General features: G+C 23.4%; 1 protein-coding gene across 4 annotated transcripts in view; it reads right to left on the bottom strand.

The window, feature by feature from the left end:
• The window catches only part of LOC123267554 (WD repeat-containing protein 47), a 103,990-nt gene that overhangs the window by 80,289 nt on the left and 10,647 nt on the right, over window positions 1–13,054 (bottom strand). The window contains exon 1 of one of the 4 annotated variants that reach the window (XM_044732242.1): window positions 8,305–8,645. The exons of the other annotated variants lie outside the window; for them this stretch is intronic. Within the exon in view, the coding sequence (XP_044588177.1) occupies window positions 8,305–8,345 (41 nt within the window). The 5' untranslated portion in view covers window positions 8,346–8,645. Of the gene's footprint in view, window positions 1–8,304; window positions 8,646–13,054 lie in introns of those variants that run through there. 4 annotated transcript variants of the gene reach the window in all.

Below are 13,054 nucleotides of genomic sequence, written 5' to 3'. Positions count from 1 at the left end.
TTATTTTATTGGAAAAATAATACATTGATTATTTTTATTTATTAATTAGAAATTTAAAATTAGTGGATGATTATAAAATTTTGCATTTAAAATTACTTTGATGATTTCTAGGAATTAAAATTGATATTTAAAAACATTTTTTAGTTGAAAAATTAAATAAATAATTGTGAAAAATTATTTTTAGTAAAAATATAACTTATAAAAAATTAAAATTTAAGAATTAAGAAAATTTTTAATGAAATTAAATGATTAATGCAAAATATTTTTAATTTTTAATGAAAATTAAAAACATTTTTTAGTTAACACAAAAATTTTTTTCTTGTAAAATATTTAATTGTTAAAAATAGTTTTTAGTGAAAAATTTTTCATTAATAAAAATTAAATAATTTTCAAAAATTATTTTTAGTAAAAATGTAATTTGTAAAAAGTTGAAATTTAAAGATTCAGAAAATTTTTATTGAATTTAAATGATAAATGCAAAATATTTTTTATTTTTAATAAATATTAAAAACATTTTTTAGTTAACGCAATTGAAAAATTTTTCAATTTTTTTTCCTGTTAAAATATTTAACTGTTAAAAATAGTTTTTGGTGAAAAATTTTTAATTAATAAAAATTAAATAATTGTCAAAAAATATTTTTAGTAAAAATATAACTCATAAAGAGTTAAAATTCAAAGAAAATTTTTATTGAAATTAAATGATGAATCTTTCATGAAAAATTTTTAATTTTTCATAAAAATTAAATGTTTAATACTAATATTTTGCTTAATTAATTATCAAAAAAAAATTATTAAAAAATTGGTAACAATAATTTATAAATTAAAGTTCAATATAAATTATTTCTTACAAAAAATTAAAATTTCATAATTAATCATCCGCCATGAAAAAAAATATCTATCGAAATACATAAAAAATATATTAAAAATATATAAATTATGTATAGTAAATATATTTTTAATAACTAACTTTTGGCCGATTTTCATATATATTTTATATATTCCAAATATATTTTAGATATATTCAAAATATATTTTTAGCTATGTATTTTATATGTATTTTATAATATATTTTAAATATATCTAAAATATATATGAAAATCGGCCAAAAGTTAATTATTAAAAATATATTTACTATACATATTTTTTATATATTTATACACAGAAAAAAAGAAATATTTGATCGAAATAAGATTTATTTGAGCCAAATATATAAGATAGTTGGATATGGCCAAATAAATATTTATTTCTGGTAAATATATAATATTTTTGAGTGATTTAGTTGCGTAAAATAAATAGTTTTAAAATAAATAGTTTTAAAATTTATTATAACATTAAAGTTAGCTGTCACTTGAGCAATTTTTAATTTTATTTAACAAATAAATTAATTCTAAAAAATTATTATTTAAAAATTGCATTTTTAATTTTTTAAAATTTCTACATATCAATTTTTTTCTCTCATTTTTTTTTTGCCATAATTTATTTGTTAACAAAAGTTCTACAAATTATTAAATATCTGCTAAATTATTTTTATCAATTTTCAGAAATTATAATGGCTTTAAAATGAAAAAAAAATTAATTTTTATTCTTTTAGTTGAATAATGAAATATTTTTCGTGTCTTCTATTGAATGAAAGTGTTAATTGTAGGTAAAGGATAATTTAGATTTGTTTTCGTAAAATATAATATTTTAAACACCTTACCATATAAGTTAGGTATGACTTTTTTTAATCTCCAATTAATGAATAGTTATTAATTAATATTATTTATGCAAACACTATTATGTATGCAAATAAACGATTTTTTGAAACGTCGCTGTAGCTTAAGTTGCAATCAAAAAATTCAAGTTTTGTTTTCAACGTTGAAGTAACGTCATGAGAGTTTTAATGCCAAAGATGTCGTTATTTCGGACAAACTTAGCATCTTTACCACAAATAAATGATATATTTCTGACAAATAATAAAATAATTCGAATCAACTGTTATATTTACTTGTACCAAATATATATGGTTGTCATAAAGAAATATTAAAAAAAAACGACTCAAATAAATTGATTTATTTGAGACAAATAATTTTTTTTTTCTGTGTAGATTTTTAATATATTTAAAATATCAACGGTCTAATTAGCAATTGATCTAACTCCATATTTTTTAGAGGGTGATTTTTTAACATTTTGATGTAACAATAGTTCAATTATAAATTATTTGAACGATCCAAACCAAAATATTATACCTCTAATAAATATTAAATGATTTTTTAAAGTGATAATAAATTTTTAACTAATTATTTTATCACAAAAATTGATGATTCTCTGAAATAGAGTTAGACAAATTGCTAATTAGAACGTCTATATATTTTTTATATATTTCGACATATTTTTTTTTATAGGGGGCAACACAAATAAAAATATTGAGCTTAAAAAATTAATGCAAGTACAAATAATCAAACTTTTTTTCATCTAAAATTAAAATAACAAAAATCAATGCATTATTTATATCCCTAGTTAATTATTTTCATACTACTTAATATAATAATATTATCTCCATAGTAAAATAATTTTTTTTTACATATTTATACAAATGATTAATCATTGTAAGCCTTATCGAACTCCGTCCACTCAATTATTCAATTATATAAACGATGTACCGCTAATCACAATAAAATAAAAATTTAATCAATCTGAGATCCATTAATTTTCAAAGAAATCCTAATATAAAATTGAGATGAAATGTATGTGGCATCAAACTATTCGTAACGTGATTGGTCGAATATATCATAAGCATGAAAATATATGCAAATGCTACAGTCAGGCGCGCGCTTGCGCGCGCAAATTCAAATTCTAGTCCTAATATAAAATTGAGATGAAATGTATGTGGCATCAAACTATAGGGATTGAGAAAGAACTGTAGAGGCAGCACTACTGCTGAAAGTGGAGCGCCCTGGTGTTAAAAATTTAAAGCATAGTGATGTAAACAGTGTAATAAATAGTATTAGTTGAAATAAATAATGAAAAAAATAATTAAATTCGGGTTCTTGTCAGTCAAAAATGCCCATATTAGGGGTCAAAATGACATAAAAGGAAAAAAATTATTCAAGTCAGGACACGTTTTGTATGGTGTAGAAACAGAAGATTCAAATAAACATTCAACCATAACCTGCTCAGTTGTCACTCAAACCAAAGTTTCCGATATTTACAGTATAAAAATTGATGTTAGTTGATGAAGTTTTTTTTAAATTATTTTTAATATTCGTTAATTGACGAAAGTTATAATTAAATATAAACTTGGTAAAAAGATATCATACTAAAATTAGCCGCCGTTCAACAATTTTTTCATTTTTTTCAACAATTAAATTGCAAGTAAAAAAATACTTTTAAAAAATTGCACGTATAATTTTTTAAATCTTCGACATGTGAAATTTTTTATTTTGATTTTTTTGTAATGATTTTTTTAATAAAGAAAATTATAAAAATTTTCAGATGTAGGCTAATTTAATTTTTATTAAAAAAATGACACTGAGATCAGCTGACATTTGATAATTTTTTAAATTTTTATAACAAATCAATTATCATAAAAAAAATACTTTTGAAAATTTGTACAAATAAGTTTTTTAAATTTCCACATGTGGAATTCTTTTACAAAATTTTTTAATAATAATTTAATTGTTATAAAAATCTGAAAAGTTGTAAGATGTCTTTTGATTCAGTATCGTAAAAAGTTTCAAAGTCTAGAATTGAATTTTTTTTTTAATTTTCAGTGGAATAGATAAACTTGATGATACTTTTGAAGAAGACATTATGAAAAATTATTTTAATTAAATTAAAAAAATAATTAATTTAACAAATATGTTATTGTTTTGTATACTAGTTGCCACCACTTTGTTTTACATTTTTCTTGGCAGGTGGCGTCAAGGTCATCTTTCTCAATCCCTATTCGTAACGTGATTGGTCGAATATATCATAAGCATGAAAATATATGCAAATGCTATAGTCAGGCGCGCGCTTGCGCGCGCAAATTCAAATTCTAGTCTTTATAAATAAAAAGAGACAGAGAACTAAACCAATACAAAGAGCTAAACAGTGTCTGGAGGTTAATGTGATTGTCTGTAATTTATCTGTTGAAATTAATTGCCCCAGACAGCGGGGGTGACATGAAGGATCGAAGGATCAGGACAGCAAGGATAAGTATAAGTAGCATAGTTCTATTCCAGAGAATGTAACGTCAGATTTAATATTGATCAATAAACTAGAAATTGTCATTTCATTCCACGCGCTACACCCGAGGCTGTAATATCCTTCATATTAAAAATAAAATGTGATATGAGTTTAATTTTTATACATATATAAAATTTAAATTTGCAATTTTATGTAATTTTAAGATGAAATGAGTAATAACCTAGCTCGCGGTACTTTACGGATTTTTCCAAGCGTATAAATTACATTTTTTTACTCAACGATTATCCTCCATCATTTTCCACTCATTTGAGATTTATTTTCATTCTGATAAAAAAATAATCCATAGACTGGAGAAAATTCTTTGCCTCAAGATAGTTTAAAAAAATCTTTTTCTTAGTTTTCAGATTTTTTTCTTTTTTATCTTTGCTAGATCGTATAACTTTTTTCAAGAAGCAAAAGGGATCCATTACAGAGTTCTAATGGTCCCATTGAAGCGTTGCACCTTTGACCCTTTGCTAGAAACATATACGCCGTTGGACGAATAGTTTGCACAAGCAAATGGGAACTTTTCACTATTTTATTTTTTAAATAAAAAATAAAAACACTTTAAAACTTGAAAATTCATCTTTGTGTCCGCGCTTTTATCTCCTGACACACATTTCTCATTACTTTCTGCGGTTTTCAATAACTGGGGCTTTTATCTGAGTCTGAGTTATAGTTTCTTGTTGACTAGTTGAGAATTTTTGGTTATTAATGGGTATTCTTTCTTTTTCTATTATAAAGAAAATTCGTAGAATAGAAAATTATTTGGAAAACCCAAATTTAGAAAATTAATTGAAAATTCTTTAATGATTATTTTTGATTTATTTTGAGGTTTGAAAAAATAATTTTTTATAATTGTAATGATCATTTTTTGGATGATGCAAAAAATTCAAAATTAAATAATTGATAATAATATTTTGCATAATTTATTATCAAAAATTATTTTTAGTAAAAATTTAACTTATGAAAAATCAAAATTAAATCATTGATAATAATACTAGCAACCTTGCAGTCACTATGTGACTGCCGTGGCTTGTGAACTATATATAAATAAAATTTTGCTTTATTAAATAATGACTTTTGTTAAATTGCACTGTACTTTCTTAATTATTGACGTTTTTGAAGATATAAGCTCATCCCGATGTTACACTCATCAAGAGCTTTCATTTGAGTACCCACATGCATTTTTGATATATTTTTCATATATACATATACATAAATACATAAAATATATGAAAAATTGATGTGGGTACTCAAATGAAAGCTCTCGATGAGTGTAACATCGGGATGAGCTTATGTCTCTAAAAATGTCAATAGTTCACAAGATACAAGGCCATTTCTTAATTATTGATATTTTTAGAGATATAAGCTCATCCTGATGTTACACTCATCAAGAGCTTTCATTTGAGTACCCACATGCATTTTTGATATATTTTTCATATATACATATACATAAATACATAAAATATATGAAAAATTGATGTGGGTACTCAAATGAAAGCTCTCGATGAGTGTAACATCGGGATGAGTTTATATCTCTAAAAATGTCAATAGTTCACAAGATACAAGGCCATTTCTTAATTATTGATATTTTTAAAGATATAAGCTCATCCTGATGTTACACTCATCAAGAGCTTTCATTTGAGTACCCACATGCATTTTGATATATTTTTCATATATACATATATATAATATATATAAATATACGAAAAATTGATGTGGGTACTCAAATGAAAGGTCTTGATGAGTTTAACATCAGGATGAGCTTATATCTTTAAAAATCTCAATAGTTTACAAAATACAAGGTCATTTCTTAATTGTTGACATTTTTAAAGATGTAAGCTCATCCCGATGTTACACTCATCAAGAGCTTTCATTTGAGTACCCACATGCATTTTGATATATTTGTCATATATTCATATATATTATTATAAATATATAAAATATATGAAAAATTGATGTGGGTACTCAAATGAAAGGTCTTGATGAATGTAACACCGGGATGAGCTTATATCTTTAAAAATGTCAATAGTTCACAAGATACAAAGTCATTTCTTAATTATATATTTAGAGATAGCAAATTTTTAAATGCAGCTAAATACTTATCAAAAATTTAATGTTTAACATCAAATATTTATCTTCAAAAAATTCAATTTAATAACTATCTTTATTTTGAATCAAACAGAAAAATTCTTGAATAGCAAAATTTACTTAAAATAAGAAATATATTTTTAAATCCAAGAGTGATGATTTTTTTAACAGCATGCTTCTGTTTAAAAAATTCTCAATAAACCATTACTCAAACTTGAAAATTAACAAATCGCACTCAATCTAAATAAATCCTTCCATCATTGTAAAAAAACAAAAAATATTCAACAATGAGCCCACCCACAAAATACACAAGAATAGATAACTTGAGATTACTGGGTCCTTTGGGTAATATTTTACCCGTTGTTACGAAAAGGCTCAAGAAGACAATACAAAAAGCCAGATAAAGATAAAGATAAAAATATTTATTTTTATTTATTGCTCGCAGTCGGGGAATGATTCACGATTGTCGACGGAATACTATACACTGTTGATACATTTTTTCAGCGGACACTTTAATTTGTCGGGTAGAAATAGGAAAGTGGGTGTTAGTGGGAGTCTTTATTATTCAACCCGAGTGTTCGTCGATTTTTATGCTCAAGCCCATGGGTAGACAGACGTGGATTGGAGTGAAGGGTAGATTAAAGAGAGATTAAACACGCCGGAATTTTTCCTAGTTTCTATTCGCTTCAACGGGTTCTTCCTACAATACTTTTTATTACTACTTTTACTTATTTTCGTTAAACAGATATTTTTTGCTGATGCTATCGTCTACCTGTCGTTTTTTATACGAGGGTGCTTTTTTAATTATTAATTTAATGCTTGAGCTAATAAGGTGTAAGCTTGTCGATAAATATGGTTCAAGTTTGATTAGTGATTGTTTACTAAATTCATTTTAGGAATTTACAGTTAGTTTTGTTTTTAATTAATTTAGTTTAAAAATTTTTTTTAATAAATAATAATTAATATTAATAATAATAATAATTAATTGTTATTAATAAGTAATATTGATAATAATTAATTTGATATAAATTATAATTTAAATTTTATAAATAATAATTTATTGATAAATTCTTATTAGATAAAAAATTTATAAACAAGTTTACTTTAATGAATTTGTATCTTTCTTTTATTACGAATGTAGAAAAATTTTAAGCAATTTATCTCTTCTAGCTCATAAAATTTTCTTCATTCACATCATAGGCAACATATAATATAAAGTGAATCATAACGGTGAAGATTTTCTACTCGTGCTTGACGACGTCGTCACGGCATCAAAATTCTTAATTAAAAGAGCACGCATTTATTACTCATTATGCATTCCATAGACCGCAGGACTTCCGTAAATATACATGTGTGTAAATTATAAAAAATAATTGCATCAAATATCCAGCATAAACTGTCTGACAATGAAGAAAAAAAAACAATTAATTATTACTACGATTACTACACCGAGAAAATTTAAGAATTTAAATTTTTAGTAATAGAACAGTTCAAATAAATATTTAATAAAATAACTAATTTTTTTACAAACTAATTTACCGAAAATTTAAATGAAAATTAATTAATTTTTTTTACCAATTAAAAAAAAAATTTCTTCAATTAATTTTTGAAAAAATCTACAATTTAGTACATTTTTAATTTTTTTTTTAACAAATTATTTATAATAATAATAATAAAAAAAAAAACAATAAAATCTTTCAATATTTTTTTTTTTTTTTTTTTATCAAAAAAATTCATTAAAAATTTTTAAATACAATTTTTGAGACTTTCAACTTGATTAAATTTTTAATTATTTCTTATAAAAATGAAAAAAAAATAATTTACCTTAATAAAAAATTATTTTAATTCATAATTTTTTTTATATAAATTTATTAAGTTATCTAAACTTTAATTATTTACAACAAATTCAGCTCAACTATCAATTACTGATAAAAATCAGCAAACCGTTACTAATAATAATGAAATAAAAAAAAATAATAAGTTACAAACTAAACTGCTTACTTTTTTCTACCTATCTTGTTAGGTTTGCGAACGTCCAACATTCACAATTCAATCCAGGTACTAATTTTAAAAAAACCACTGACTCATCTGTAGCAAAAATTGCCAGTAAGCAATTTATTTAGCGATTGGATTTGACGTATTTATACACGACAAATTTATTATTAATGTAGTATAGAATATAAGGAGCCGAAGGATAAAGATAAAAGAGCTGAAGAATTGTATTAAATTACAAACACAAATAAAAAGAGAAAATGATATAACGCGATATATAATACTCCAGTAGACCGGAAACACGTGCTCAGACTTAAGTCACGCGGCACACTGACCGTGCTTTTTTTTCATAACACATTTGCCGTGTTTCGTGGATGACGTCGCGACGCCGAGTGGGCGTCGGAGTTCGTTTTCGACGTACTCTGTAGTGCTATATCTGTCTAGAGGATTCGACGGTGAACGAAATTTGCGCAACGCAACTACTCCTAAATCCACGAGATTCTAAAAGATTGATTCTTCTCTAGAGAAGATTTTAACATTGTTTGTTTTTCTTTGAATTTTAGTAATTTTATGTAGAATTTTTTTTTAACAATTGATTATTTTTTTTCTTAAAGTTTATTAATAATTTAATAATTAAAAAAATTTTTTTTTCAAAATGTCAATTTTTCGGTCAAAGAAAATTTTTGAAAAGTTAGTTATTAATTGGATTAAAAATTATTATATAATATTAATTTAATATAATTAATAATTAATAATAATAATCTATATTATTAAAAGAATACGAAAAATTTTGTCTCCAAGGTAGTCTCATGATAAAATCTGTTTTTTTAATCAAATTTAGTGTCATTGAAAAGGAGTTGACTTGAATTTGGACCTTTTCAAAGTTTTATATCATTCTCATCAATAATTAATTTATAATGATAGTTATTTAGGCTGCATTCAAAAATGCTCCAGCTCTAGTTACATAATTAGGAAATGACCTTGTATCTTGTGAAATATTGACATTTTTAAAGATATAAGCTCATCCCGATGTTACACTCATCAAGACCTTTCATTTGAGTACCCACATCAATTTTTCATATATTTATATATATTATATATATATGTATATATGAAAAATATATCAAAAATGCAAGTGGATACTCAAATGAAAGCTCTTGATGAGTGTAACATCAGGATGAGTTTACATCTTTAAAAATATCAATAATTAAGAAATGACTATATCTCGTGAACTATTGACATTTTTAAAGATATAAGCTCATCCCGATGTTACATTCACCAAGACTTTTCATTTGAGTACTCACATCAATTTTTCATATATTTATATATATGTATATATGAAAAATTTATCAAAAATGCATGTGGGTACTCAAATGAAAGCTCTTGATGAGTGTAACATCGAGATGAGCTTATATCTTTAAAAATGTCAATAATTAAGAAATGACCTTGTATCTTGTGAACTATTGACATTTTTAAAAATATTAGCTCATCTAGATGTTACACTCATCGAGAGCTTTCATTTGAGTACCCACATGCTTTTTTGATATATTTTTCATATATACATATACATAATATATATAAATATATGAAAAATTGATGTGGGTACTCAAATGAAAGCTCTTGATGAGTGTGACATCGGAATGAGCTCATATCTTTAAAAATATCAATAATTAGCAAATGACTTTGTATCTTGTGAACTATTGACATTTTTTAAGATATAAGCTCATCCCTACATTACACTCATCGAGACCTTTCATTTGAATACCCACATCATTTTTTCATATATTTATGTATATTATATATATGTATATATGAAAAATATATCAAAATGCACGTGGATACTCAAATGAAAGCTCTTGATGAGTGTAACATCAGGATGAGCTTATTTCTTTATAAATGTCAATAGTTAAGAAAGTATAGTACACTTTAACAAAAGTTATTATATAATTAAGAAAAATTTATAATTTGTTATAAAAATTTTTTATCAAGTTAACTCATTAACAAAAAGTGAGTTTGATTAAAAATTTTTTATGAAAAAAAAAAAATAAATAGTAAATTAAACCGATGATACTTAACAGAACATAAACCGCTTAGTAGGTCAGTGTCTAATGTCTTGATGACAGTGACAAAGATTCACAATTCGCCATTGCATTTATTGCCGATCCAGAGCCAGAGATGCAGAGCTCGTACGCATGGAATAATAATAACGGATTCTTGTTACAGCGACGTGAAATTCTCAGATGACTGGAGGTTTTCTCAGACAATTCTATTCTATTATTTCATTTGATAAATATGTAGGTATCTTAAATATGCTGACAATAAACAATTAAATACTAAAGATTTTTCGTTTAGTCAGTGGTTAAAAATACATATAAAAATTTTTTTAAACTTACAAACAATTAATCGTGACCTAATTTTATTTATTGAAGAAGACCCGAGCCTTTATCGACTTTCAATGAAACCCAGTGAAATTTCGCTTTCACGTCGATTAACATTGTGTATAAATATATATTATTCAATTTGTAAACTGTCGGGCTTGTTTTTTATGAATCTAATTTTTTGCATTAATTTATTTATGAAGTTGATTAAAATTTCCTTATAGAGAAAATTCGATTTCTATTTACTATAATAACATGAAAATGTTTCATAAAAAAATAATAATACATTTATTATTTTTTTAAATATTAAGTTCAATTAATAAAAATTTTTTCTACTTAATTATTTAAATTAATTTATTAAATTAACTTATAAAAAAAAAATTTCATATGTAGAAAAAATATAAATGCAACTTTTTAAAAAATTTCATTATCTTACTGAAAAAAAACAATAAAAATTAAGCCCAGAAAAAATTTTATTGACTCAAAAATTTATTAAGATCAACAATTTAATATATTAATTTTTTAATAAAACAAATATAAATATTTAATTCCTTTATTGTTAGCAAAAAAAAAAACAAATAGCTTCACTTGAATTAAATAAAAATTATTTTAATAAATTCGACCAATTTTTCTGACAAAAAAATCGTAATTAAAAATTTTCAAGAAAATTTTTTCATGTCAAAAACATAAAATTTTAAAATAAATATATATTAATCAATTTGTAAACTTTCGGGCTTGTTTTTTAACATATATGAATCTAATTTATTTATGAAGTTGATTAAAAGTTCCTTATAAAGAAAATTCGATTTATATTTATTATAATAACATGAAAATGTTTGATAAAAAAAAAATAATAATATCATTATTTTTAATATTAAATTCAATGAATAAAAATTTTCTGACTTAATTATTTAAATTAATTTATTAAAAAAATAAATGCAAGTACAGTAGAAGAATATGAATTATCTAAAAAAAATTTTTTTTCTCACAATATTTTTACAATAATAATAATAAAAAATTCTATAAGTAGAAAATTTAAAAAACTACAGATTTAACTTTTTAAAAAATTTCATTGACTCAAAAATTTATTAAAATAAAAAATTTAATATATTAATTTTTCAAGTAAAAAAATGAATAACTTCACTTGAATTAAATAAAAATTATTTTAATAAATTCAATCAATTTTTCTGACAAAAAAATCATAATTAAAAATTTTCAAGAAAATTTTTTTATGTTAAGAACATAAAATTTTAAAAGAAATTTTTTTTTTCTCAGTGTACTAATAACTAATTTATTTTTTGGATGAAATTAAAAAATTGTTAAGTCCCTGCTGATGTTAAATAATTATTATAAAAAAAAAAAAAAAAAAAAAAATGAAATGTAATTTGAAAAATAATGAACGAAGCAAAAACAAGTCTGGAAAACGGAATAGTTGTAAAATAATCGAGGATTGTTTGTGGGAGGACGAATAAAACCAAAGAATAACCAAGTGTAAGTAAGTAAAGACCGGTCCAGGAAAGCCACGACCTGTCCATGAACTTGTTCATCTTATCTCCTCTATATATATAACATACATACATTCTAACTTCTAACGAAACTCCTATTCACCTCACTTCCGTATATTATATTACCATAAATCGCCGAGGGCCTTTTCTTCCTCACTAAACTAATCTTAGCACCAAATAAAAATATCTAAATCCCAATAATTATTGTAATTTATTTGTATTATCATTTATTATTATCATCCAACCTGTATACTCAAAATTCAGGCCGCAGTTTTTATAGTTGAGTCTAAAAGATACGCTAAGATGTTTTAGATCTCAGTGCAATGTTCGTTCCGGCCCGAGGAGCTTTAGTAATTGGCCATATGAATTTTCTGCGATACTTATATTTCATACACATACTCATACTTATTTACAAAATTATATGGATTCATTTTTATTTTATCATTACACCTATTAATATATTTTTGTTTCTAAGGGGATTAAATATTATAGATAAAATATTAAGTGATAAATAAACACAAGTAGGTCCGACTTTCGATCGCGAATATGTTGATGATAATTCTTATTTTATGACTAATATAAACCATGTGCAAGACACATTTAAGACAAATTTCTCTGACCTGAAAATTTTATGACAGATCTTGATTTTTTTTTAAACGAATATTTTTCATTTATTTTTTCTATGCTTAAAAAATTTTTTTAAAATTATTGGAATAAAATTTTGGTAATTGTTTATTTTTACAATCAACTTTTTTCTTCTTTTTCTAAAATATAATCGAAAAATTAAAATTTTAAACATTCTTATGATGATAATCAAGAAAATTTATAAAAAAATTAATTTTTCTTTTAATTTTAAAGCTTTTAATATTGAAAAAA

This window comes from Cotesia glomerata, linkage group LG6 (assembly GCF_020080835.1).
Source record: "Cotesia glomerata isolate CgM1 linkage group LG6, MPM_Cglom_v2.3, whole genome shotgun sequence".
NCBI classification, from domain to species: Eukaryota; Metazoa; Arthropoda; class Insecta; order Hymenoptera; family Braconidae; genus Cotesia; species Cotesia glomerata.
The sequence above is the reverse complement of the archived record's forward strand: the minus strand, read 5'-3'. Positions and strand labels throughout refer to the sequence as shown.